The sequence below is a fragment of the Engystomops pustulosus genome, chromosome 6 (assembly GCF_040894005.1).
Source record: "Engystomops pustulosus chromosome 6, aEngPut4.maternal, whole genome shotgun sequence".
NCBI lineage: Eukaryota > Metazoa > Chordata > Amphibia > Anura > Leptodactylidae > Engystomops > Engystomops pustulosus.
Window position 1 is genome coordinate 40,333,756 of NC_092416.1, and position 27,985 is coordinate 40,361,740.

The 27,985-nt window shown below is 44.2% G+C and overlaps 2 protein-coding genes across 4 annotated transcripts; both read right to left on the reverse strand.

Moving 5' to 3' along the window:
• Nucleotides 1-882: 882 nt before the first annotated feature.
• LOC140134966 (nicotinamide N-methyltransferase-like) lies at nt 883-14,787 on the reverse strand. Its single transcript, XM_072155820.1, has 3 exons — nt 14,378-14,787; nt 3,005-3,212; nt 883-2,136 (listed from the first exon to the last, which is right to left on the reverse strand). The coding sequence occupies exons 1-3, from the start codon at nt 14,526-14,528 to the stop codon at nt 1,701-1,703; spliced, it is 795 nt and encodes a 264-aa protein (XP_072011921.1). The 5' UTR covers nt 14,529-14,787; the 3' UTR covers nt 883-1,700.
• Nucleotides 14,788-18,970: 4,183 nt separating this feature from the next.
• Nucleotides 18,971-25,264, reverse strand: LOC140134967 (nicotinamide N-methyltransferase-like). 3 transcript variants are annotated; one of them, XM_072155824.1, is made up of 4 exons: nt 25,054-25,264; nt 21,553-21,760; nt 20,993-21,249; nt 18,971-19,073 (listed from the first exon to the last, which is right to left on the reverse strand). In XM_072155824.1, exons 1-4 carry the CDS (start codon nt 25,202-25,204, stop codon nt 19,030-19,032), a joined length of 660 nt encoding a protein of 219 aa, XP_072011925.1. In that variant the 5' UTR covers nt 25,205-25,264; the 3' UTR covers nt 18,971-19,029. The 3 variants fall into 3 exon arrangements, with proteins under 3 accessions (XP_072011925.1, XP_072011924.1, XP_072011923.1); XM_072155823.1 differs by lacking the exon at nt 18,971-19,073 and having other exon boundaries at nt 20,742-21,246; XM_072155822.1 differs by lacking the exon at nt 18,971-19,073 and having other exon boundaries at nt 20,742-21,249.
• Between the last annotated feature and the right edge of the window lie 2,721 nt (nt 25,265-27,985).

Consider the following 27,985-nt stretch of genomic DNA (forward strand, 5'->3'; position numbering starts at 1 on the left):
GCGGCGCGTTTTCTGTCGAGGATTCGGGTCTTCCGGCGATTCACTAAGGTAGTGCGCCCGATGTCCACCCGGTGTCACTGCTGCGCTGAAGTCCGCCGGAGTTCGCAGGAGTTCGCGATCCTCTTCCTGGTGCAGGTAAGCGCGTGTCAAGCGACACAATGTTTTTTTTAAATTCCGCGGTTTTGCCAAATCCGTCGGGTTTTCCAACGATTTCCGTCGCATGAAAGCTGGGGCGGATGCGCCACAATCTGATCGCGTGCGCCAAAAACCCGGGGCAATTCAGGGAAACACAGCGCAAATCGGAAAAATACGGGAAACCCGACAAAAAGCAAATGACCCCCAATATGTTTGTAATATATAATATCTGGGATGCCAGGGCCCTACTGGCTGCTACTGCTGTACTTGCGCCCCTGACTCAACCTTTGCTTCCTCATAGAGATGTTATAGGATTCGCAAGGATTACAACACTGAATCCTGTTGTAATACTTGCAACACAAGATCTGCAGCCTTCAGGAAAGATTGGTAATCACCCTTGGTAAACATCTGACTGACATGTGGTTGTTATAACGTGTGACCTTATTACGAAGGCTTGAACTGGCATACTACATGGAAAATTTACCCTGATATTGTTAGTGGATCCTCAGAATTAATTGATGGATGAAAACAAAATGAGTAAATTTTGTAACTTTTTAAACTTATTACATTAAGATTTTTATCCAGTCCTACATATACACACACTTTTTAGAACAAAAATAGATGGATTGCGTCAGAATATATTAGACAAGTATTGGAATCATTTACACGTGTATGAGCACATACAATCTGATCCTTCTGTTAAAATTCCCAAAATAGTTTAAATTAAGTGGTTAGATTATCAGGGTACAAGGTTTATATACACTTTAATTTTCCTTCTGAACATTGTGCTAGTATCAGACATATAGAAAGAGAAATGAGACAGATCAGAGATGAAATGATGAGATGCATGAGGTGCATACTACACATGACATTCTCAGCTCTACTATCACAGCTATAACATACACAGCACTGCTATATACCTCCCTCTCCACCTAGATAAAGATCTTATATGCCTGTAGCTTGTAGCTTTCCTGATGCGCCAGCAGGAAGTCAGTGCGTGTGTTTGTGTGAGCCCGTCGTGGAATGCAAGAGTGGGGACTAGAGGCAGAGAGCAGCTCAGGGAATCTCAAACAGGAGAGCAATATATCTGCCGACCCTAAACTCAGGAGATCCAGGGTCCAGGGGCAACCAAAATTGTGTACACCAGGACTGATTGAGACAGGTTGGACTTATATCTGTGAAATGTTGTATTTTTATTAATAACAGTGAATTAGAGAAAATGTTATTTTGTTATCCTGAGTACATATAAGAATCTTCTCTTCAAGGGAATACCCCTTTTATACAAGTAGAACGTGGAAGCCCTATAGTTGTATATGTAAATTAACAGTGAACACTACAGAAAACAATGGCCATGTGCAGTCCTTGCAGTCCAAAATGCAACACTTTTTAACGGATCAATGCCCATGACCATTGCTTTAACGGTCCATGCATCTCTAAAGAGTAGAGCATGTCCTAATCTGAACATTTTTTTATGGATCACTCAAATCGCTGCAAATCAGCAGAGAAAAATGGGTTAAAACGTCTGTTTTTCGCAGCTGAGAATCGGCTGTCATGTGCATTTAGACTTAGCAGTTTTGTGGCTTATGGGCCTGGACAAAGTAATAGCCGACATGGTCACTAAAATCTATCCCTAACTTATCTGTCCGTGGTATCACTTTGATTTTTACAATTTCATACCCGGCCTCTCTGAATGCCTTTTCCAGCTCATCCTCACTTAAGGACAGACTGGAAAACCGTTTCTTACCCACATAGTAAAATGAACATTTAAGAACACTCTGAATTACTACGTGTCCTCCGGGTTTCAGGAGCTCCTTCAGCTTTTTCAGTATATTGGTGAATGTTTCCAGGTCTTTACATGGGACTTCTAAGCAGAGGCAGCTGGTGATACAGTCAGCTTGTGGCATGGGCTCGGCACCATATGGCTTCTCTGCCAGGGCGTCACACTTCAGCACTTTGGTGACTTTTCTCCTCAGTGTTTCTTCCTTTTTATCCAAATGATCGCTTTTGACAAAAAAATGTAGACATTGCATTACTTTTAAAACATTATATTCAGGAAAATGCTGCAATTTTTCATGCGTCATCTGGATGTCATCTGTTTTTGTTGATCTGCAAAAAAGGAAGTCTGGCCTATGAGATTACTAGCTTTTCTTTAATTTCTTGAAGGGTCACACAAATGACTTTTAATGGAAATAACCCACAAATATGGATGGTGCATGGATACCACCTGTGTGTGTTCCATATTTTTCCTGTTCACATAGACCACAATGTAAAGGTACAAGCTGCAAACATGGTCAAACCTGCTTGAAGTTTTAGGGCTCAATCTACAGTTTGTACTTGGATCCTCGTATAACATGGTCTTGTGCATGGGCTTATTGGGGAAGATCAGAAGAGTCTGAGAACGGAACTGTTCTAGTAGCCCATGGAAACCAATCAGAGCTCAGCTTTCATTTTCCCACAGCTGTTCATAAAATTAGAGATGAGCTCTGATTGGTTTCTATATGCAACTAGAACAGTTTTTTACCTCAGACTTTTCTGATAAATCTCCTGTGTATTTCATGTGTCCATTTCCGTGTGATTTCTTTTAAAACACTAGACTAGCACGTGGACAAAATATCTTCCCTGTGAATGAGGACCTAACTTGCAACGTAACCAGTTAAATTAAGAGTCGAAAACAACCTTAACTGGATTTTTTCTTTGATTTAAATGGCTTTCCTTGTGTCAGATTATAGTGCAGAGTATTGCCAGATTAAAGCTAAAGGAGTTTTCAAAGGAAACAAATGCAGCTAAGGCATCTGATTGGCTGACACAGGTCCCATGACCTCCTTTACAAAGGCTCCATAAAGTACTTTCCTTTTGTTCCATGACGTACCTGTTACCTTCCAGGTCACACACATATTTGACAATATGAGTCCAGTCCAAGGCATCGGGGTCCTTTCTCAGCCATTTCTCTAATTGTTCTCGGTTTTGCGCAAGAAAATCAGAGGTGATTATGGTGTTGAACGCTTCACAAGCCGAAAGCAGATGGTAAATTGTGGGTCCAGCTCCAAAGTCGATAAGTACATCTCCCTTTAGACCCCCTTAATAGTAAAATACAGAACAAGTGTCAGATTAATAAACTGACCCAGTAAACCACAACCAATAAATTGTCTTGAAAATAAAACACCTTCCAGAGTGTGTGTCTTTCATTTATGAGCATATTTGCATAATTAAGAAAATCATCTTTTAAGCAAGAGGCAAATTGGTTGCATTAAGTCAAGGAGGCGGAGAGATTAGCAGAAACATCAAACTTTCACTGCTTCATACCAACCCCTTTGCTGTGATTGACAACATGTACTAGGCTTCTGGAGAGCCTATTAGTGATGATCCTGGAGGTTAGGACATCAAGTTCTGTAAAGGTAGTATTCTGAGGTGGGGAGAGCTTGACTTCAGTGCTAAACTCTCCACCTTTATGACTTTATACAACCATTACGTCAATCATTTCCTCCGATCCAGTGTGGCTTCTCCACATACCACCAGCCTCTGCTGATATACAGAGGCTCAGCAGTGACTTGGTTACATCACAACCACAGCGCGCACACATGCTAATTGTTGCTCTGAGTCAATCTCGACTGGACTACTAATTGGACTTCCCCCGATTTACGCCATACAGTGATAAGTATTGCAACCATATAGTGAGGAATATTGCCACCATAAAGTGATAAATATTACTGCCATCAAAAGTAGCAAAGTACGTGCTGTGGGGTGGATGGTGTGCTCATTGAACAGCAAAGTTAAAGGGAACTGGGAAGGTGGATTTGGAACCAAATTGCTCTCTGCACATGTGTGATGCTCCATCAAGCCAATGGTATCCCCCAAAGAAAATTGGAGAGAAGGGAGGAAAGACTAATCCCACAGAAAGTGAATAAAAAGTTGTAGCTTTATAATATCAATAAAATATAATTTGACAAGATATGGTACAGTGCAGTGGCGTGCAGTCATCCCAGGCAGTGGAACATTTAACCCTATTATCTGGTAAGGACTGGCACTTAAATAGCTTTAGGAGACCCAGACCCCACTCATTCGCTACTAAGGCACGATATTTACTACACAGGATTGATCCGAGTGGTCCCCCTTGGGCTTCATACACATTAATCCAGTTCCTTCAAAATATACAAAAAGCCTTATTACTGTCCCGGTTTCTTGACTGCAATTTTTCTGTGTTTCAACGCCTTGTATGCTTTGTATTTTTTCTGTACCATATCTTGCCATATTATATTTTATTGAGATTGTACTAATAAAGCTTCAACTTTTTATTCACTTTCTGTGGGATTAGTCTTTCCTCCCTTCCCTCCAATTTTCTTTGGGGGATACCATTGGCTTGATTGATCTTCTGAGGATCAGACTAGATGCGTAGACTATATGAGTTTTATAGAGTTGGGGATTTAGTACTATATGTATGGTACTTCTTTCTCTTTCCCCTTTTCCTCCCTGTGTGCTCTGATCCTTATTGTTTGTTTGACATGTGTGATGCTGCAAGTGAAGCCTTATATTGGCAGCTTCACGTAGGGGCGAGAACGGCAGATGAAGGAAAGTGTATACCGTTGTTTTTTTAAATGCGGCAACGGAAGGCGGCACAATTTGGGAGGCTAAACCATAAGGACTTTAAGTTGGTTTAGTGTCCAAAATCCACCTATCAGGTCATCTTTAAGTATTTACTGCGCTACACTGCTTGCGGAAAACACACACAATACACACAGCAGCTATCTGACCTCCTCCCTTGTACTGAGGGGCAGCCACTCGGTACCCTGATACAGTACACTACCAGCTGTGTACTGAATTTTTGTCACTCTCCTTGGTCTTCGCAGGCTACAGAGGAGGAGGTGGTAAATGGGCAGGCACTGACCAGCTAAACTACGTGAATACGTTATTGAAAAAGTAATGTCTAGAGTTGGGAGTCTGTTCTTTATGGAATAGATATACTGGTTTGGCTTTAATCCTGCATCATGTCAATAGTAGAGATGAGCGAACATACTCGTCCGAGCTTGATGCTCGTTCGAGCATTAGCGTACTCGAAACTGCTCGTTGCTCGGACGAGTATTTCGCCAGCTCGAGAAAATGGCATCTCCCGCCGATTAGGTTTTTGGCGGCCAGAAACAAGGCCAATCACAAGCCAGGAGACTCTGCACTCCACCCAGCATGACGTGGTACCCTTACACGTCGATAGCAGTGGTTGGCTGGCCTGATCAGGTGACCCTGGAATATACTAGCCCCTGCCCGCGCTGCTCGCATCATTCTATGTCTGGATGCCGTTAGGGAGAGAGTTGCTGCTGCTGCAGGGATAGCGTTAGGGTATTAGCTTACTGTTAGGCAGGAGTGAGTATACAAGAACCCAACAGCCCTTGTTAGGGCTACAATAGCGTTATATATTTTATTTTTTTTGTTTGCTTGTGGCTGGGCTTGCTGGCACCAGTAGTACAGCTTGTACCATATTGTGAGGAATTTGCAGGGAGACTTGCGACCGTTGTGTTTAGCTCTTAGTGACACACATATCCATCTCAAACACCAAAGTGGGACAATTTATTAGGGTTTGATTAGAATTAGGCACAGTCTGCCATTTTCTTTTTATTTTACTTTTATTTTTTGATAACTCAGCGTCATCTCATCTGGCATAGCAGTGTGCTTTCATAGTTGGCTAGAAAATAGCCATAGGAGAATCCAAACGGCTTACTTAGGCCTACAATAGCGTTATATATTTTATGTTTGGTTGATTTGCTGGTGGCTGGCCTTGCTGTAGTGCATCTACTACCATATTGTGAGGAATTTGCAGGGAGACTTGCGACCGTTGTGTTTAGCGCTTAGTGAAGCACATATCCATCTCAAACACCGAAGTGGGACAATTTATTAGGGGTTTGATTTCAATTAGGCACAGTCTGCCATTTTCTTTTTATTTTACGTTTATTTTTTGATAACTCAGCGTCATCTCATCTGGCATAGCAGTGTGCTTTCATAGTTGGCTAGAAAATAGCCATAGGAGAATCCAAACGGCTTATTTAGGCCTACAATAGCGTTATATATTTTATTTTTGGTTGATTTGCTGGTGGCTGGCCTTGCTGTAGCGCATCTACTACCATATTGTGAGGAATTTGCAGGGAGACTTGCGACCGTTGTGTTTAGCGCTTAGTGACGCACATATCCATCTCAAACACCGAAGTGGGACAATTTATTAGGGGTTTGATTTCAATTAGGCACAGTCTGGCATTTTCTTTTTATTTTACGTTTATTTTTTGATAACTCAGCGTCATCTCATCTGGCATAGCAGTGTGCTTTCATAGTTGGCTAGAAAATAGCCATAGCAATAGGATAGCATCGTTTGGTTTTAAAAACAAAAAAACACAAAAAAAAAATAAAAAAAAATTTACAGTTATAACTTTCATTTTCAAAATGTATAACCCGAGGGCTAGGGTTAGAGGACGAGGGCGGGGACATGGGCGTCCAACTACTGCAGGGGTCAGAGGCCGTGGTCCTGGGCGGGGTGAGACACCACCTGCTGATGAGGGAGCAGGGGAACGCCGCAGAGCTACACTCCCTAGGTTCATGTCTGAAGTTACTGGGACTCGTGGTAGAGCACTGTTGAGGCCAGAACAGTGCGAACAGGTGATGTCGTGGATTGCCGACAATGCTTCTAGCAATTTGTCCACCAGTCAGTCTTCCACGCAGTCCACCCATGTCACCGAAATCGGCACTCCTCAAGCTCCTGCACCTCAGCCTCCTTCCCCCCAGTCTGCCCCCTCCCAGGAAAATTTGGCATTTGAACCGCCATACTCTGAGGAACTGTTTTCTGGACCCTTCCCAGAGTCACAAACCACTTGTCCGGTTGCTGCTGAGCTCTTTTCCGAAGCCCAGGTTTTCCACCGGTCGCAGTCTGTGGGTCATGATGACCTTCTTGACGTAGTGGAAGAAGTGTGTAAAGAGGTGTCCGACGATGAGGAGACACGGTTGTCAGACAGTGGTGAAGTTGTTATCAGGGCAGGAAGTCCGAGGGGGGAGCAGACTGAGGGATCGAAGGATGATGAGGTGACAGACCCAAGCTGGGTTGATAGGCCGGGTGAACACAGTGCTTCTGAGACGGAGGCGAGTCCTATAGCAGAACAGGTTGGAAGAGGCAGTGGTGGGGCCAGACGGAGAGGCAGGGCCAGAGCTGGTGCATCAGCGCCAAATGTTGCCCGTAGTCAAGCTCCCGTGGCGATGGCTAGATTTTCAGAAGTCTGGAGGTTCTTTAAAGAAACACCGGATGACCGACGGACTGTGGTGTGCAACCTTTGCCAAACCAGGATCAGCAGGGGTTCCACCACTACTAGCTTAACTACCACCAGTATGCGCAGGCATATGAATGCTAAACACCCCACTCAATGGCACCAAGCCCGTTCACCTCCGGCCTGGCACACCACTGCTCCTTCCCCTGTGTCATCTGCTAGTCAGCCCCCTGCCCAGGACCACGGCCCAAACACCTCCCGTGCGAAAACCCCATCTTCGCCTCCACGATCCTCCACAGCATCCACCAGCGTTCAGCTCTCCATACCCCAGACGCTGGAGCGCAAAAGGAAGTATAGCACAACCCATCCACACGCCCAAGCCCTCAACGTCCACATCTCCAAGTTGCTTAGCCTGGAGATGCTGCCCTATAGGCTGGTAGAGACCGAGGCCTTTCGAAACCTCATGGCGGCGGCCGCCCCTCGGTATTTGGTCCCCAGCTGCCACTACTTTTCCCGATGTGCCCTCCCAGCCCTGCACAAGCACGTGTCAGAGAACATCATCCGTGCCCTGACCAACGCCGTTTCTGACAAGGTCCACCTGACCACGGACACGTGGACGAGTGCTGCCGGGCAGGGCCACTATGTATCGCTGACGGCACATTGGGTTAACTTGGTGGAGGCTGGGACCGAGTCTGACCCTGGGGCTGGTCATATACTGCCGACGCCGAGGATTGCGGGGCCTACCTCGGTCCAGGTCTCAAAGGCCTACTATGCCTCCTCCTCCTCCCACCCCTCCTCCACCTCCTCCTCCGAATTACCATCCGTGGGCATGGCGCCATCAGTCGGTAGCTCTAGGCACAGCAGCAGTGCCGTCGCTAAGCGACAGCAGGCGGTGCTCAAACTGCTGAGCCTAGGCGATAAAAGGCACACCGCCCAAGAGCTATTACAGGGCATCACGGCGCAGACTGATCTGTGGCTGGCACCGCTGAACCTGAAGCCAGGCATGGTTGTGTGTGACAACGGCCGTAACCTGGTGGCGGCTCTGCAACTCGGCAGACTGACACATGTGCCATGCCTGGCCCATGTGTTAAATCTCATAGTTCAGCGTTTCCTCAAGACATACCCCAATCTGTCTGATTTGCTCACGAAGGTGCGCCGCATCTGTGCACATTTCAGGAAGTCCAGCACAGATGCTGCCACTCTCAGGGCAGCGCCGCCTCCAACTGCCCGCTCACCGACTGTTGTGCGACGTGCCCACAAGGTGGAATTCAACATTAACCATGTTATCCAGAGTTTACCAGCAGCGCAGAGCGATTGTAGACTGCCAGATTTCAACTTCCACCAGAACTGGTAGTCAGGTCAGTCAGCTTCCTCAAGTCTACAATGAGGAGTGGACGTGGATGTCTGATATCTGTCAGGTGCTGAGTAACTTTGAGGAGTCAACACAGATGGTCAGTGGCAATGCCGCCATCATCAGCCTCACCATCCCGCTGCTTGGTCTGTTGAAAAACTCTCTGGTCAGCATGAAGTTGGAAGCTTTGCGCTCGTCACAAGAGACGGGGGAAGAAGATTCCCTTGTTGATAGCCAAAGCACCTTCAGGTCTGTTTCTCAGCGCATATCGGAGGAGGTGGAGGAGCATGAGGAGGAAGAGGAGGAGAATGTTGGCGAGACACAAGAGGGGACCATTGTTCAGTCCTTCACTGTTCAGCGTGTATGGGCAGAAGAAGAGGAGTTGGAGGAGTTGGAGGAGGAGGAAATGGAGAGTCAGGCCAGTGAGGGGAGTGAATTCTTGCGCGTTGGTACTCTGGCGCATATGGCAGATTTCATGCTAGGCTGCCTATCCCGTGACCCTTGCGTTCAAAGAATTTATTCCAGCACCGATTACTGGGTATTCACTCTCCTGGACCCACGGTACAAGCAAAATCTTTCCACTCTCATCCCTGGAGAGGAAAGGAGTGTGAGAATGCATGAATACCAGCAGGCCCTGGTGCACAAGCTGAAACAGTATTTCCCTTCTGACAGCGCTAGCGGCAGAGTGCGTACTTCTGCGGGACAAGTAGCGAGGGAGAGTAGGCGAGCAGGCAGCTTGTCCAGAACTGGCAGGGGTACGCTTTACAAGGCCTTTGCCAGTTTTATGTCACCCCAGCAAGACACTGTCACCTGTCCCCAGTCTCGGCAGAGTAGGGCTGATCTTTACAGAAAGATGGTGAGGGAGTACGTAGCTGACCATACCATCGTCCTAAATGATCACACAGCTCCCTACAACTACTGGGTTTCAAAGCTGGACATGTGGCACGAACTGGCGCTGTACGCCTTGGAGGTTCTTGCCTGCCCTGCCGCTAGCGTGTTGTCCGAGCGGGTTTTCAGTGCAGCTGGTGGCATCATCACCGATAAGCGTACACGCCTGTCGACTGACAGCGCTGACAGGCTGACGCTTATCAAGATGAATCAAGCCTGGATTTCTCTGGATTTTCATTATGCACTCCTCCTCCTCATTGTCCTCCTTCTCCTCCTCTTTGTACACTAAAGCAGAGGACACTGGCTATTTTTCTGGCTCTAGCTATAGCACTCTATGTATTTAATTTTTCTGGAGGGCCACCTACCGGGTCCGCTGTTTTAAGCAATTTTTGGGAGTGCCACATACAGGCACTCAATCTATTTAATTTTTCTGGAGGACCACCTACCTGCTCCTCTGGTTTGAAAACTTTTTTGGACTGCCACATACAGGCACTTTCCAGATTAAATTGTCTCCATAGCAGTTTCCACATGTCGTCTTTTTAGCTGGCTCCACACGTTGTCTCCATTGCTACCTTCACACATCATCGCCATAGCTGCCTCCAAAAGTCGTCCATATAGCTGCCTCCATACATGGTCTCCTTATCAAACGAACTGTGTCACGCAGAATTTTGGGTTGTTTTCATGGCTTCCACATCAAACTTGTTAACTTTGTCACCACCCTGCTGTGTAATCCACAAAATATACTGGCAAACTTTTATCATTTACCGATATTATTTCAGCGCTTCTTGCGCATCTGTTTACATTCCCCTCACCCGCAATAACCCAAACTTATAAGAACGCTACTACACTTGATCTTATACAAAAGGTTTTTAGAAGTGCTGTTTGGGGAGTAGCCTAGAGACAGGGGCTTGGATTGGCGAAAGCTCGCCTGGCAGCGGAGCGCCAGCTCCATCCCAAGATCCAACTAACATAGTTTTAAGTGCAGCACCTTTAATCTACTACTAGTTCACTGCCTCCATACATGGTCCCCTTATCAAACGAGCTGTGTCAGGCAGAATTTTGGGTTGTTTTCATGGCTTCCACATCAAACTTGTTAACTTTGTCGCCACCCTGCTGTGTAATCCACAAAATATACTGCCAAACTTTTACCATTTACCAATATTATTTCAGCGCTTCTTGCGCATCTGTTTACATTCCCCTCACCCACCATAACCCAAACTTATAAGAACGCTACTACACTTGATCTTATACAAAAGGTTCTTAGAAGTGCTGTTTGGGGAGTAGCCTAGAGACAGGGGCTTGGATTGGCGAAAGCTCGCCTGGCAGCGGAGCGCCAGCTCCATCCCAAGATCCAACTAACATAGTTTTAACTGCAGCACCTTTAATCTACTACTAGTTCACTGCCTCCATACATGGTCCCCTTATCAAACAAGCTGTGTCAGGCAGAATTTTCAGGTGTTTCACCAGATACATAGTGGAACTCGGCCCATCTGTTGCCGCCATGCTGGCGACCTGAAGTTGCAATCATAGCAGCGCAATATGGATTCCCTTATACTGTCGCTCTTAATCATGGAACCATTTCCAAAAAACAATTAAAAATAGAACCACTATGCTATTCCATTATTCCTAGGTGAAATATTCAAACGACCCCATCTGCTTTGAAAATTATAATTTTTTAACGCTTCTGGCCCCCAGGCCCATTTTGGGTGGGGAGGAGCCGAGAGACAGGGGCTTGGACAGGCGAAAGCTCGCCTGGCAGTGGACCGCCAGCTCCATCCCAAGATTAGGCAGCCTCAGAGGCATCCATGCATGCTGCCCCTGCTGTTTCCTGTCCATTTCGCCTCCATGATCCTCCACAGCGTCCACCAATGTCTCCATGTGCAACTTTCAACTGTCTATACCCCAGACGCTGGAGCACGAGAGGATATGCAGCACATCATCCCCTTATCAAACGAGCTGTGTCAGGCAGAATTTTCAGGTGTTTCACCAGATACATAGTGGAACTCGGCCCATCTGTCGCCGCCATGCTGGAGACCTGAAGTTGCAATCATAGCAGCGCAATATGAATGCCCCATACTGTCGCTCTTAATCATGGAAGTCGTCTCCATGGCTGCCTCCACATGTCGTCCCCTTATCAAAAGAGCTGTGTCAGGCTCATTTTTCGGGTGTTTCACCAGATACGTTATGGAACTTGGTCACTATGTCGCCACCATGCTGTGTTATCGACTAAATATACCGTCAACCTTTTGTTCACATAGGAAATCATTTCAGCGCTTCTTGCTCACCTCCTTTGGTGAAACCTGAGTCCATTTAGGGTATGTCGCCATGCCACTCTCTAGCCTGCCACTGCTGCTGCTGCCTCTGCATGCCATTCCCTATAGTGTCAGGGTCAATTATTGCATGTTTTAGATGCTATCTAGCCTCATTCGGTCACTCTGTCATGGCCATGCGGTTGCCCATAATTTTGGCATAATGGTGCGATTAAGCAGCCTCAGAGGCATCCATACATGCTGCCCCTGCTGTTTCCTGTCCATTTCCGTGGTGTTTCCATCCTTTTCTGAGGTTCCCAGGTGTTTGGCCAAGCTTCCCTGTGCAGAGCCTTGGTCCCCTTGAAAAATGCTCGAGTCTCCCATTGACTTCAATGGGGCTCGTTATTCGAGACGAGCACTCGAGCAACGGGAAAAGTTTGTCTCGAATAACGAGTACCCGAGCATTTTAGTGCTCGCTCATCTCTAGTCAATAGGTTTCCTGAAAGTCATGCTTGATGTTAAGGGGGCTATCTTACAGGGAAACAAAAAGAGGCAATGTTTTCCTTATCCAATCCCGTAAAACATATTTGCATATTTCTAAGGCTAAACTAGTGAGAGCAATTCAGCTGCAGTGTGTAGTGGGGCAGATCACTGGAGCCCTCAGCGTATGGCAGCATCTCTGTCCTGGCCTGGCTCCAGTCCTAAACCTGGACAAGGCTGGGTAGATTGTGCACATGCCGCCATAGGTTCACCATCACTGCCCTGTGTGATTATTCTTTTTAGATTATGATAGATTGGCCATTTCTGCATTTGCGGATGCCTAACATGTTTATGTTTTTTGTTTGTTTATCTTTATATTTTTTTAAGGAAAAAGCTTTGACTTTTTTCTATTTTTAAGTCCCAAACCTTGAGTACTAAGGTTTCTGATCAGTTATTTATTGAAGTTTATTGTGATTTTGCTTGCTCCCTACAGTACTCAGCTTCCAGCAGGGTCTAGAATGTCGGTGACCCTTCCCCTAATGACAAAAACCCAGAGGTGCATGGAATGGTAACAATATATTGGGGAGGATACAGTGCTGCTGTTTAGATGCTGTAGGACTTGTTAAAAAAATTGTTAGCAGAGCCAAATAAATCCCGGCTGTCCATATGAAATATGTTAACCTGACAGCTACATATGAATCTATGGTCGGGTACACTTTCTTTTTCTAAAATAATCAGATGAATGTATTTTTTTAAAGTATTTAAAGTGTCCGACACAATGTTGGTTGTTCTTGTTTGTGAATTTGGAGGTTGCAGACTCTCATTAACCTCTTTTTTACCAATAGCAATTATCTTTAATTATTATAGCAGTTACATTCTCATCATTTCCAGGCAGTAGCTATTCAGTGTTCTTGTACATAGGGTAGTATAATAGCAGTGTCCTTCTTGTATATATGAAACAGTATTATAGTAAGTATATTCTTATACAGTGGCCAATAACATAATAGGTATATAGTTGTACATGGGGCAGTAAGTATAATAATAATAATCATCATCTTTATTTATATAGCTCCATCATATTCTGTAGCGCTTTACACATCATAGGGGACATATACAAATAAAATAAGATGTTGCAGAGTACAAAAAGTCATATGGAACTAAAGGAGTGAGAGCTCTACTTGGAAGAGCTTACAGTCTATTAGGGTGAGGGGCTGACACAAGAGCTTACAGTCTATTACGATGAGAGGGTGACACAAGAGCTTACAGTCTATGAGGATGAGGGGTGACACAAGAGCTTACAGTCTATGAGGATGAGGGGGTGACACAAGAGCTTACAGTCTATGAGGATGAGGGGGTGACACAAGTGCTTACAGTCTATGAGGATGAGGGGGTGGCACAAGTGCTTACAGTCTATGAGGATGAGATGGTGACACAAGAGCTTACAGTCTATGAGGATGAGGGGGTGACACAAGAGCTTACAGTCTATGAGGATGAGGCGGTGACACAAGAGCTTACAGTCTATGAGGATGAGATGGTGACACAAGAGCTTACAGTCTATGAGGATGAGGGGGTGACACAAGAGCTTACAGTCTATGAAGATGAGGGTGTGACACAAGAGCTTACAGTCTATGAGGATGAGAGGGTGACACAAGAGCTTACAGTCTATGAGGATGAGGGGGTGATACAAGAGGTATAAGAGCTTATATAATGGCCATCCATCCTTTATAAGGGAATAGAATAAAATAATTTAATAAATATTGCTGGTGCTTGAACCAGCCATCAGCCACCATCTTCTATACAAAGTCCTAGGTAACTGTGACTTGAGCTTCCGAAAACCTCTTTAATATATTCCCAAGTAATAAAAGCCTATTTCTTAGAATTCTATAAAACCTTAAGTTTGATATCCATCAAACTATGTTCTTCAGCTTATAACTAATTTACCTACATACAAATAAATGACATTGATACAAAACATATTTGAGTCTTAGTGAGTTGTATTGAAATTAATACTTTCAATCTCTATGAATAGTGAAAGTGTTTACCTGGACCAAATGTTTCATGTAGATTCCGTAAGACAAATTCTGTCCATTGTAGCTCGAAAATTCCTTGCCCAGGAGCAAAGTATGTCTGATAATAGTCTAGAGGGTCAAATTCCTCAATATAGGTTTGGGATGTAGAGTAGGGGGTTTGCATGATAATGTCTTCTCCAAATAAGCTGCGCTGCTTCAAAAAAAGACCGATTGAGCAAATGAGAGAAATAATTTCATCCTCACTTACTTAAACATGTAGGTTTGGCTCTTCAATGTGTAATAGCTTCCAAATGAAATTCTACTGGTTTATTAAATATTCTTAATGGAAAATTGCCGTGCAAATAGTTAACTAGGAAGATTTCAGGACAGAGATTCGGAGTTCTTGAGCTTTCTTGGCTTTTCTTTCCTTTGGCAGGGATGTATGTACACATGACTGGACTTTTCTCTGTGTTGGCAGTGATGTACGCTCACGTGTCTTGTAGGCCCTGACACTGAACGAACCCTTGTGTAACTGACTTCATGTCTTACGTACCATTGTAATGACGTTATATTCCAGGTGCAATTATAATGTAGAGGTCTCCAGTACTCAGGGCCGGCTCCAGGTTTTAGTGGGCCCCTGGGTGACAGAGCCTTAGTGGGCCCCTTTGTGGGCCGCCCTCCAGTAGCCACACTTCCCCCTCCCCCGCATGGACACACTGCCCCCCCCCATCCTCCTGTGTACACATTCCTCCCCCTTGTGGACACACTGCCCCCCCCCCTTATACACAATGCCCCCCCTTCCCCTGTATACACACTGACCCCCTCCACCCCTTGTATACACACTGCTCTCCCTCCTCTCCCTGTACACACACTGCCCCCCCCCCCCCCTCCCGGAAAGAAAAAAATCTCACCTTTCTTCGTTCCCCTGAAGCAGCGCAGGAACAGCTTCCTTCTGTCTTCGGCATGTGCCTGCCATACGCTCCGGCTCTGAAGCCGGGACACGGGATCCTATGACAGAGCCGTCGCATAACGTGCAGAGCGCAGCTTCGGGGGAACCAGGACAGGTGAGTTTAAGATTCTGCCACTATGCTGCGCTCCCGACGAGCGCAGCATAGAGGCAGAAAACTACACTAGCCGGATGGTGATCAAATGTACCAATGTGTCTTAATGCAACAGTGGTACAATTTATCCGGGGGCCCGAGTGGGCCCCTGCAATACCCTGTGGCCCCGGCACTTGCCCAGGTTAGCGGGGTGCTGGCGCCAGGCCTGCCAATACTTTCGTTATTTTTGGTTCACACACAAATGAATAGCAAACCATGACAATATTAGGTGCGGGTCAGGGAGGTAAATGGTAGGGGGAGGTCCTGGACAAGATTTGGTCACTTAAGACTGGTTTTTGTAAAGTTATTCACAGGAAATTCATTCTGGCTTGGGATATTGTACTAAAAAGTTATAATGTTGTGTTCTTAATGTGCGTTTAATCCTTATGTTCCTCAAACATTATGGATTCCAAGTAGTATTTGTAACCACCTACCGAAACTGGATTGTTGTATCTGTGACATGCTTCAGCAACCCAGTTGTACTAAGCCATTTGGTTGTTGGGTAGTCAGGTCAACTAAAGCAGATCTATAAGGAAGGTGGATCTATAAGGAAGGATAAAATAAAATGTTCATTTTATAAGCTACTACATACTGAAGACCACAATTGCACTCACTAGGGGAGATTAATTATGTGGCAGAGAAGGCACATGAATACCCACCTCCCCACCAGTTTTCAGGCTTTTCTGACCCACAAACTAATTTAAGCATTCCAGTGGCAGGGAGTAGGTGGGAGCAAGGAAGGTGGAACCCCCCGGCTGGGAAAACTCACGGATGCTATAGCAAAAAAGTTTGCATCCATATTTACTAAGAGGTTGGAGAGTTCATCTTAATGAATTTCCCCAACTGTCTCATTCCTGAAGTCTCACCATCAATGCCCCCACTTGGGGGTCATAAAGTTACATGGTGCGTGGCGTTCAACTCGTTTCATAGCAGTTCTTATTGTGGACCCAAATTGAGTTCTGACAGTGGATAAATAGTCCACAATAAATAGCTCTCACCCACTCCTTGACGCTCAGATCCACTGGGTAGAATGGTGCTAGATGATAGGTCACAGCCTTTGGACAAATAAACTTTGTAAGTAAAAATAAAATATCGACACTCACTTCACACTTCAGAGAATCTTCCAATTTGATGCTTTATTCCAATATAAAAATGTGCAAATAACACAGCACAGTAGTAATCAACCCGTCTTGATGCTACAGCGTCTTTATCATGACGAGAATGCTGTAGCGTCGAAATGCATTGATAACTGTGAAGTAAGTGCCGATATTTCCTCTTTACTTTGAAAGTCCTAAGTTATGTTGGTTATGTTATGACTGCAAGAGGTCCCTCACTTGGCCTAGGAAGGTCATTTCTCTAGACTAATCTGACTCTACCAATACCAAACTTTTGATGCCAAAACTACTTATCTCTCTTGTCTATTGGCTGGGGATATTGCCATGGGATTTTGTAGCACAGGAAGATAGCCATCGAGTTACAGATGTGTCTATCCCTCTTGACTGGATATGTCCAAATGTGTGTCTCAAATCATGAGTGACTTTATTAACATAGTTAACCACACTCAAACTAAATATAAAAACCTGTTGGTCTAAGGAAACAGAGGATTGATATTAGTTACGTTTGTTATCTATGTAAATACAAATGATAGAAACATATGGGATTCCAAAAAAATTTATGAAATATAAACATATGGCTACACAAGATTTATTTTAAGATTTGACTTATTTGCATTCGTAAAAATATAGGAGTGTGTATTCGAACGCCATTTAAAATACATCCAAAAAATGCGTCGCCCATGAACCTGTTCAGTCATAGGCAATCCTCCAAATCCAATGGTAGATGAATGTCGATAGAATCACTTGGCTCCACTTTATTTACTGCAATTCTGAGAAACCATAGGGGGATATACCAAATTATTAATGTTTTTCATAGAACAATATTGTTGCACAATATGGTAAATCTACCCCAACATTGGGGGTCATTTACTAAGGGCCCGAATCGCTTTTTTACAGCGGGTTACCCAAATTTTTCTGTTTTGCGCCGATTTTTCCCTGAATTGCCCCGGGTTTGTGGCGCATCGGTGCCGGTGTGCACGCGCATTAAAATAAAAAAAAGTGTCGCTTGACACGTGCTTACCTGCACCCGGCCCAGCTTGGTAAACTTCAGTGCATCCAAATGAACTTCAGCGCAGCAGCGACACCCGGTGGATGTCGGAGGAAGACCCGAATCCTCCACACAGAATGCGCCGCTGGATCGCGAATGGACCAGGTAAGTAAATCTGCCCCATTGTCTTTTGTGCTCAGAAGGAATCTTGAATCTTGAAGGATGAATGTACATGGAGTAAGATTTTAATAAGATAGAAACCGTTCTAAACATCCAACTTTGCTCCAATTGTTTTACTTTTTCTATTTCTAACAAACTTTATTGAACAAGGCATAGATGGAAAATGAAACACCACCGAAAATAAGTCCTAGTGCATCTTTAGAAGTAAAAATTCATGTGAGAGGCTGTCTTATTTCAGGGAAACGTTATATTAAGATTTTAATAGTGTCAAGCAGATAAAAGGGTAGATATAGAGAGACATATGGGATGTGTAGTGGTGTGGGGGGTTGTAATAAAATACTGGGGGTCATTTACTAAGGGCCCGATCGCGTTTTCCCTACGTGTTACCCGAATATTTCCGATTTGCGCCGATTTTTCCTGAATTGCCCCGGGATTTTGGCACACGCGATCGGATTATGGCGCATCGGCGCTGGCATGCACGTGACGGAAATCGGGGTGCGTGGCCGAACGAAAACCCGACGGTTTTGGAAAAAACGCCGCATTTAAAAACAAAGTGTTGCGGAGCTTGCACTTACCTTCACTAGGAATAGGCCGGTGAACTTAAGTGCGTTCTGATGCTCTTTAACACAGCAGCGCCACCTGGTGGACGTCGGAGGAACTGCCTTAATGAATCCCGGCCAGACCCGAATCCACCGCAGAGAACACGCCGCTGGATCGCGAATGGCCCGGGTAAGTAAATCTGCCCCACTGTGCAGATAATCATCAAGGGTCGCACTGCTCACTTTTGTCAAACTGTGCACCTTTTTTGGGGATTTGCGGCTTGCACAGATATTTAACAGGTGTCTGCGCTGGGATTTTGGCGCACATGATCACTTTTTCACTGATTCGGACTGATCGCAGGATTAAACTTTCAAATTGTGTCGCAAGATTAAGCACTTACATGCACCAGGAAGAAGAAGGTGAACTCCGTTGGATCTGAACGGGTAAGCGACACATGCAGGATTTCGGGGGCACGATCTTAGTGAATCGTGGCACAGGGCATTATCAGCGGACAAAGCACTTTCAGTGAACTCCAGCGGCTGGGTATGTAAAAGAGCCCCAATGTGTACCATAGATAGACTATTACTATAACATTAATATTAACTATAATTGTAATCTCCAAAGGTTAAGGTATTCTTCAAAGGTTCAATTCACAAACGTTTTGCCGAATTCTTGTTTGATTCCATTCTAAACAAACCCAAACTTTGTTCTTGAGATTGTCCTTGAATCATGAAAAAGTTCTGTTTTTTTTTTTTAAACTTTCTACAATATTTTATTTTTCCTCTTCCGTTCCCTCTCCTTATGCCCTAGGATAAAAACAGAAGTTTACAAGATTTGTCCAAGATGAAGCCATAAAAATTCTCATTTGCTTTGGTGACTGACAAAATGCCAGATTCTTATGGAGTCTATGAAATATCTATAGTTTCCGTATTTGGTTAGTATAGAAGTCACAGCAGCAACATCATACATCATTCTGGTCATAGTTAAATAACTTCATAATTATATTTGTATCATTATCCATTTTCTGTTTTTCACTCTGAAATTTCTTCAGACTTTATAGAAAGGTGACTGTGTCAGACTACTTAGAGACAGAAGCTGACTGTGTCAGATTACTGTATATACTCGAGTATAAGCCGACCCGAGTATAAGCCGAGACCCCTAATTTTACCACCAAAAACTGGGAAAACATATTGACTTGAGTATAAGCCGAGGGTGTAGTATACAGCCAGCCCCAAGTGGTATACAGCCTGCCCCCCTAATGTATACAGCCAGCCTGCCCCTCATGTATACAGCCAGCTTGCCCCTTATGTATACAGCTAGCCTGCCCCTCATGTATACAGCCAACCTGCCCCCCTAATGTATACAGACAGCCTGCCCCTCATGTATACAGCCAGCCTGTCCCCTCATGTATACAGCCAGCCTGCCCCCTCATGTATACAGCCAGCCTGCCCCTTATGTATAAAGCCAGCCTGCACCTCATGTATACAGCCAGCCTGCCCCTCATGTATACAGCCAGCCTGCCCCTCATGTATACAGCCAGCCTTCCCCTCATGTATACAGCCAGCCTGCCCCTCATGTATACAGCCAGCCTGCCCCCTCATGTATACAGCCAGCTTGCCCCTCATGTATACAGCCAGCCTGCCCCCCTGTATGTTGAGCACATTTAAAAAAATAAACTTAATTCTCACCTTCCGGCGATACTCACCCCTGATCCTCGGCGGTGGCTCTCGATCCCCGGCAGCATCTTTTGTCTTCTTTCTTCTCTTGCCGGTGGAGTCGCGTCCATTCGATCTCCCCGCCGGAGCTCACTATGATGCGGCTGTGTCGCCGCTGATGACGTCACACCGCTGCATCATAGTAAGCACCGGCGGGGAGATCGCATGGACGCGACTCCGCCGGCAAAAGAAGAAAGAAGACAGCCGCCGCCGGGGATCGAGAGCCACCGCCGAGGATCGGAAGCCGGAGCCGAGGATCGGGGGTGAGTATCGCCGGAAGGTGAGAACTAAGTTTATTTATTTAATGTGCTGAACTTCGGGAGCCGCCGCCGGTGGATCCGGGCACCGGAGGGTGAGTATTAAAATTTATTTTTTTAAATTGACTCGTGTATAAGCCGAGGTGAGGTTTTTCAGCACATTTTTTGTGCTGAAAAACTCGGCTTATACACAAGTATACACGGTACTTAGAGACTCCATAGAGGGGGTGGGCAGTTAGTCACAGCAGCTAGGTCCCCACTACCCAGCTCATATTGTAAATAAAAAAAAATAAAAAAAACTGTAAAAATAAAGAATTCAAGTCACACAATGGCCAGAAACAGTGTTTCTTGCTAATGATTATTTATAGTATTTTTTTTCCCATTGTGTACCATTAATTCCATGGTGCTAAGCATTTGAAAGAGGTGTTACATAAATTGCATAAAAACGAGCACAAATAGGTAGAAAAGAATGGATTAGAATAAATGAGAAAGTAGCTCAAAATACATTCCAAAAATGTATTTTTTAATAAATTCTCCTTTACAAAGTATCTATAATGAATGGGTAGATACAGAGTTATTCTTTCTGTGGCTTACGGGCATGGACATAGTAATAGCTATCGTAATCACTGATGTCTATCCCTAACTTTTCAGTCCGTGGTATCACCTTTAATTTCACAATTTCATACCCGGCTTCTTTAAATGCTTTTTCCAGCTCATCCTTAGTTAAGGATAGACAAGAAAAACATTTCTTACCAACATAGTAAAATGTGCAGTTAAGAACACTCTGAATTACTACGTGTCCTCCAGGTTTCAGGAGCTCCTTCAGCTTTTTCAATATATTGGTGAAGGCCTCCAGGTCTTTACATGGAGCTTCGAGGCAGAGGCAGCTGGTGATACAGTCAGCTTGTGGCATGGGCTCGGCACCATATGGCTTCTCTGCCAGGGCGTCACACTTCAGCACTTTTATTACTTTCCTCCTCAGCGTTTCTTTCTTTTTTTCCAAATTGCTACTGTTGACAAAAATGTAGAAATCGATTACAATTTTACGTTTCATTATATTCAGCAAAATGCTTTACACATACAATCTGCACATGTAAATATGAAAAGATATCTTTTAATTTAGAAACAATAACAGCAAAGCGCAGGTCATGGTCTGTAGAAGACTTGCACTTTACCATTATAGCTCCTTGATCACATTGGCAATATCATATCCTGGAGCAGATTTGCAACTCTAGAACAACGCCACAGTCCTGCTGCAATCATGGGGGTCAGAGAAATTTTTGTTCTTTGTTTTATCTGTGCAGAAATTTTACCTGTCACCTTCCAGGTCACACACATGTCTGACAACATGAGTCCAGTCCAAAGCATCGGTGTCCTTTCTCAGCCATTTCTCTAATTGTTCTCGGTTTTGAGCAAGAAAATCAGAGGTGATTATGGTGTTGAACACTTCACAAGCCGAAAGCAGATGGTAAATTGTGGGTCCAGCTCCAAAATCGATTAATATGTCACCTTTCAGTCCTCCTTAAAAATTAAACAAGTGTCAGATTAGCAACTTGGAACAAAGAATATCATAGTATATAAGGCTGGAAAAAAAAGATGGAAGTCCATCAAGTCCAACCTTTAAGAACTAAATAAATGTTTTATCCCCATAACCCGTGATATTATTTCTCTCCAGAAAGGCATCCAGGCCTCTCTTGAACATGTACATAGAGTCCGCCATAACAACCTCCTGTGGAAGAGAGTTCCATAGTCTCACTGCTCTTACAGTAAAGATGGTAGAATCGCCTCTCCTCTAGGCGTAGAGGGTGCCCCCTTGTCCTGGTCACAGGCCATAAAAAGATCTTTGGAGAGATCCTTGTACTGTACGTTCAGGTATTTGCACATTGTAATGAGGTCTCCCCTCAGTCGTCTTTTTTCTAAACTGAATAATCCCAAATTTTGTAATCTGTCATTGTATTTTAGTCCCCCCATAATCTCGGTTGCTCTCCTCTGCACCCGTTCCAGCTCTACTACGTCCTTTTCATACACTGGTGCCCAAAACTCTACAAAATATTCCATGTGTGGTCTGATCAGGGATTTGTATAAGGGCAAAACTATGGGGGGGCGCAGAGGCCCTGAAATAATCGCAAATGCTAGCTTATTGCTAGCTTTTGCGATTATTTTCCCCAATCCGCCACCTTCACGCCAGTGGGGCGTGAAGGGATGTGAAGGGGGGGGTGCGGCCGGCTGAGCGGAAGGCGCGGCCGGACGGAAGTGGGCCGGCGCGGGGTGCTACTGTCCCCACGCCTGCGCACTCGCTGCTGCCGGCGACTTTTCATACGTGAAAAGTCGCCGGCTGCGGTTTTTTCTACGCCAGGCCCTGCCTGCCGTAGGATAAACGCTGCACTGCTGGCAGCCCGATACATCAAGAGGCAGAAGCCTCTTGATGTATCGGGCTGCGAATTTGCAGCGCCGGGCTATCATACGCTGGCGCTCGTGCGCCAGCGTATGATAAATATCCCCCTATGTCTTTATCATGAGAATCTATTCCTCTCTTGATACATCCCATGATTTTATTTGCTTTAGCAGCAGCCGCCTGGCTCTGGTCAATAAAATTAAGTTTACCATTCACCAATATCCTTTTTCAGCTCCAGTTTTACCAAGTATTTGACCGTTTAGAACATAATTATACTTTTTGTTTCCATGGCCCAAGTGCATAACGTTACATTTATCTACATTAAACCTCATCAACCATTTCTCTGCCCACTCCTCAAGCTTCCACAAATCCCTATGTAATGCTAAAATTGGCTTCTCTTTCTGTTGTCAGGGATGTATGCCTTATCATAGTACCATAATATTTTATTTATATTCTTCATCTTGGAGAAAATATTTCTTGTTTTATTTACATAGGAGACTTATCTTATGATTTACGTAATCCCCAGCAATGACCGTACATTTTTCAGCTATTGTATGGACAATTGATGAATGTACTCCAAGATGCCAAATGGTACGCAATATGAAATACCAGTTTTATCTGACTGTATTACTTTTTTGACTTCTCTGATCAATTACTGGAAAACTATACAAATGTATATGGGCAGCACGGTGGCTCAGTGTACCCCAGTGCAGTTCCAAGTTCCAAGGTCAACATCTGCAAACAGTTTCTATGTTCTCTCTGTGTTTGCGTGGGTTTCCTCCGGGTTCTCCAGTTTCTTCCCACACTCCAAAACATGCTGGTAGGTTGATAAGATTGTGAACCCCATTGGGGACAGGGACTGATTTGGCAAGCTCTGTGCAATGCTGAGTAGGCGCTATATAAATAAAGGAATTATTATTATATACTAATGTATTATTCATACTCTGGGGTTTGTTTTGCTGTGTTTTTGTTGCCAAAGTACTTTAATAAACTCAAGTTTTACTATGATTTTTGGTGAAACACATATGATCTTAATGATAAAACCCATCCGTTTGTCCATACATCCAGTACATTTGAACCTAAATAGGCTTTATGGCTATGTGGTGGTAGAACACCTATGACCATCTTTATCTTTACTTATATAATGGGATAAAGTTCTAAAATTAATATATTATAAGTACAGTTAGCTTTTCTTAAACATGTATTGAGTATTTTCTTATTAGATCATTGGGGTCTGGCCATTGGAGCCCCAGGGAATTCAAGAATAAGGGATTTCAAGTTAACATGAGCAAAAACAACAATTTCTGTTGGCTCCATCGAGATGTATGGAGCAAAACGGTCATGCGTGGCCGTCTGCTCAATTACTCTCACTGAACGGCACGGGGTCTGACTGAGTTAACTGGGACCCCATCGGACCCCTCGTTTTCGTGATCTGTGGTGGTCTCATCTCTGAGACCCCACCGATCGGCAAATTAGATCCTACCCTGTGGATAGGGCCTAACTGTGACTCATGGGAATACCCCTTTAAGTAACAAAAAAAGACAACTAGACAAGTCATGCTTTCATAAGACCTGGAAGGGTAGGGTTATAAAAAGAGGGTGAGGGCATTAGAGGGGCATGAATAAAAAAAGAGGTGTGTGGGTTTCAAAGCAGAAAAATTGTGAGGGCTCCAGTTATTTTTAGTAATGTCAGAACTAACAGACATAGCCATCTAAGAAGGTAATGGTGGAATGGTGGAATTGTGTCCTATTCATATGGTACACTCAGGAGCCCACATTCATTTTGTCAGCATCAGAAAAGGTTGAACCTCCCGCAGTCGGACACTTACCCCCTAATATTTTACCAATTTAGTAACTCTATATTATTTTATGTGTCCTTATCTATGAGATATATCTCACATGAAGCCTATTGCTACATTTTTAGTAATTCAGTAAAAATTGATAGAGCACCTGTAAAATATTGGATTTTGTCATCCAACATTTCAGCTGACACTAGTCTTACATGACATCTATTCCTGAAGAGCACAGAGTAATAGCTTCATATGGAATAACCTGCTTAACTAATCTCAATATATTCACTATATTCAGGCAAATGAACATTGAAAGTTTATAAGAGTCTTATTGACTTATGCTACATTCATAAGACTGTTGGGGGACGTATATATGGCTGCAAGCTTGAGGCCGTATATACATCTCCCATAGGCCGGCAATGGGCGCACCGAGTTGCACACGTTTGGCAACATACCATTCCATACCTGGGGAAAAGATAGGACATGTTCTATCTTTCCCTGTGTTATGGCGCCGTGCCATGTATCTCTATGGAGAGGGGCGGGGGCGAGCGCCCTTAGTGTGAATGTAGGCTTATACTGATACAAAGAAATAACTTTTACTATTTATCTGGTAATAATGAAAATATTTACCTGGAGCAAACGTTTCGTGCATATTCCGTAGTACAAATTCTGTCCATTCTGCAACAAAAACCCCTTGTCCGGTAGCATAGTATGTATGGTAGTAATCTAAAGGGTTAAATTCATTAATGTACCATTCTGGTACAGAGTATGAGGTCTGCATGATAATGTCTTCTCCCGATAAGCTGAGCTGCTTCAGAAAGGTCGACTAATCTCATCCCCACATATTTAAACACTATGTCCACGCAGGATTGTATCATCTATCCAATGAAATTTTACTGGTTTATTAAATATTCATCATGATTTTTTTCATCAATTTTTTAAGCACATTAACCTTGTCATCGAATTCATCGCATTTGAAACTATTTTGGCTTTTCTTTTTCTGTTGGCAGGGATGTATGCCTTGTAGGCTTTGGCACTGAATACACCCTATTTAGTAAGTTAATTTAGTTAATGTGTCAACACTACATTCCAAGTACATTTACTATTCTAAAAATTTTTGTTTTTCCTTTATGTGTACATGTCTCAAACTATCATTATATATAGAATAGGAACACTGGGGCACATTTACTTACCCGGTCCATTCGCGTTCCAGTGGCGGCTTCTCGGACGAGCGTTCGGGTCTTCCGGCGATTCATGAAGGTCCTGCACCCGATGTCCACCTTGTGTCGCTGCTGCGCCAAGGTCCGCCGAGTTGCATCGGAGTTCACTGATCTCTTCTTGGTGCATGTAAGTATGGCGCGTGCGACCAATTTTTTTTTTAAAATGCGGTGGTTTTTCCGAATTTGTCGGGCCCCCCGATTTCCGTCGCGTGCATGCCAGAACCGATGCGGCACAATCCGATTGCATGCGCCAAAAACCCGGGGCAATGCAGGGAAAATCGGCGCAAATCGGAAATTTTCGGGTAACACGTCGGAAAAAGCAAATCGGGCCCTTAGTAAATGACCCCCAGTGTGTACTAGTTACAAATGTGTCCGTTCTTAACTTTCCTCTTAGCTGGACACGTCTGTTTCTGTGTCTCACAGGATAAGCATCCTTTCAAGACAATGGGGCTCTTTTACTAAGGGTCGCGCTGCTCACTTTCTTCGGATTGGGCACCTTTTTCAGGTATTGCACCGCTTGCACAGGTATTTAAGTGTCTGCACTGGGCTTTAGGCGTATACGACCCTTTAGGGGGCGTACCACCAGATGATCTGACTGATTCGGACTGAGCTCGAATTGTGTTGCAAGCCCAAGTACTTACATGCACCACTAAAAAGAAGGTTGAATTCTGTCGAACCAGAGCGGGGAAGCGACACTTGCAGGATATCGGGCGCACAATCTTTTGTGAAACGCGGCAGAGTGCATTATCATTTGGTGAACTCCAGCAGGAATGTAGGTAAATATGCCCCAATATCTCAAATTAACTAATGTACTAGACCTAGAGTACATTGATAATTTATTCCATAGCTACTTCCATAGGTAGAAGTGAGGGGAGTCCTATCGGTGATCTAGAGTTTAATATATTTTTCTCTGTTGGTCTACTGTTATGACACTGGACACTTTGATTTCCTGAGGAGTCTACTATGTTGGTTAATGATCTGTATAGCTTTAAATCTGGTGGTCACTACTGCTCCAAAGACATGTTTCCCTTTCTATCCTTTTTTGATCATACAGATTATCGAGAGGGTAGATAAAACAGTTTTCAGATCTCAGAAGAAAACCCAAAAACTCATCATCATGCATGGTGGGTTTGGACACTTTCGAGCACATTCATCTCTTAAAGAGGACCTGTCACCCAAAATTTATTGCACTAGGAGCTGCTTACTAAAGTAAGCAGCTCCTAGTGCTTAAACAAACGCCGGTAACGCTATCTAACACTGCGGTGGAGTACAGTGTAATCATCGGACCGCTTGCAAAGCTGTCCGACGTATTCATGAGGGGGCGGTCCGAGGCGCTGCCTCTTCCCCGGACCGCCTCGCTTGCTCCATAGGCCGGCGGTGACTGGCGCGCGTCATGTGGCAGTCACCGCCCCTAACCACGCCCCACCCCCACATGAATACATTGGACCACTTTGCAAGCGGTCCGATGATTACATTGTACCCCGCCGCAGTGTTAGATAGGGTTACCGGAGGTTTCCGGTAACGCTATCCTTCTAACACTGCGGCGTTTGTTCAAATTTTAGGTGACAGGTCCTCTTTAAACGACTGTAGAAATGATTCCTGGAAATTATAATCTTAGTTCTCCAATTTCCACTAGGTTGGCAATTATTATTTTTCAAATTTGAATTGCGAAATTTAGCTTCTTCGGTAGCAGCCCCAAGCTAGTGGTCACTGCTGCTACTCGTGTGCCACGACCCTGTAAATGAACCTGAACGTGATGTCAACGGCTAGTATCATATGATCCACAGGAGAATTGTCATCTGTGGCTATCTCAATTAAGCAAATGCCTGATTAATTTCCAAAACTTTACATTAGTGTATCAATATGAAATTTTCTTTTTGAGGGTGGAGATATATGTATATACATGTACAATCATACTTGGCTGTTGTGGTGGTTTACTAAATGATACAGCTCAGGCTAATGATTGCCTGCAGAGGTTGTATGTGTATACACATCTGTCTATACTACAGACACATAAACAAGACTAGACATTGCACCTTTCATAGCAATCCAAGGTGCATTTTTTCTACTAATATCTTTCTGTCTTACCGCACTTCAGTATAAATTAGTTTTTAAATGTATCTGTGTTCTAAGGATGGGGATACAGTGTTCACCAATGGTTGGCACTATATACAGATGTAGCACTGGTTAGTGTGAATGGCTTAACCCATTAATCAGAGAAAAGATAACTTGGCACTCCTTATAAAATTGAGGAGAATTTATTTAATCCAGAATAAACAGTATAGCAATCCAACAAAAATTATTATTTTGCAACGTTTCGGTCTTATAAAATTAGACCTTCG

Coding starts and splice junctions, on each gene's coding strand:
- LOC140134966 (XM_072155820.1), bottom strand. CDS start 14,528: ATGCAAACCCCCTACTCTACATCCCAAACCTATATTGAGGAATTTGAC. Junction 3,213..14,377: donor ACATGAAACATTTGGTCCAG/GTAAACACTTTC, acceptor TTTACTATTAAG/GGGGTCTAAAGGGAGATGTA. Junction 2,137..3,004: donor TGTGACCTGGAAGGTAACAG/GTACGTCATGGA, acceptor TTTTGTCAAAAG/CGATCATTTGGATAAAAAGG.
- LOC140134967 (XM_072155822.1), bottom strand. CDS start 25,204: ATGCAGACCTCATACTCTGTACCAGAATGGTACATTAATGAATTTAAC. Junction 21,761..25,053: donor GCACGAAACGTTTGCTCCAG/GTAAATATTTTC, acceptor TTAATTTTTAAG/GAGGACTGAAAGGTGACATA. Junction 21,250..21,552: donor TGTGACCTGGAAGGTGACAG/GTAAAATTTCTG, acceptor TTTTGTCAACAG/TAGCAATTTGGAAAAAAAGA.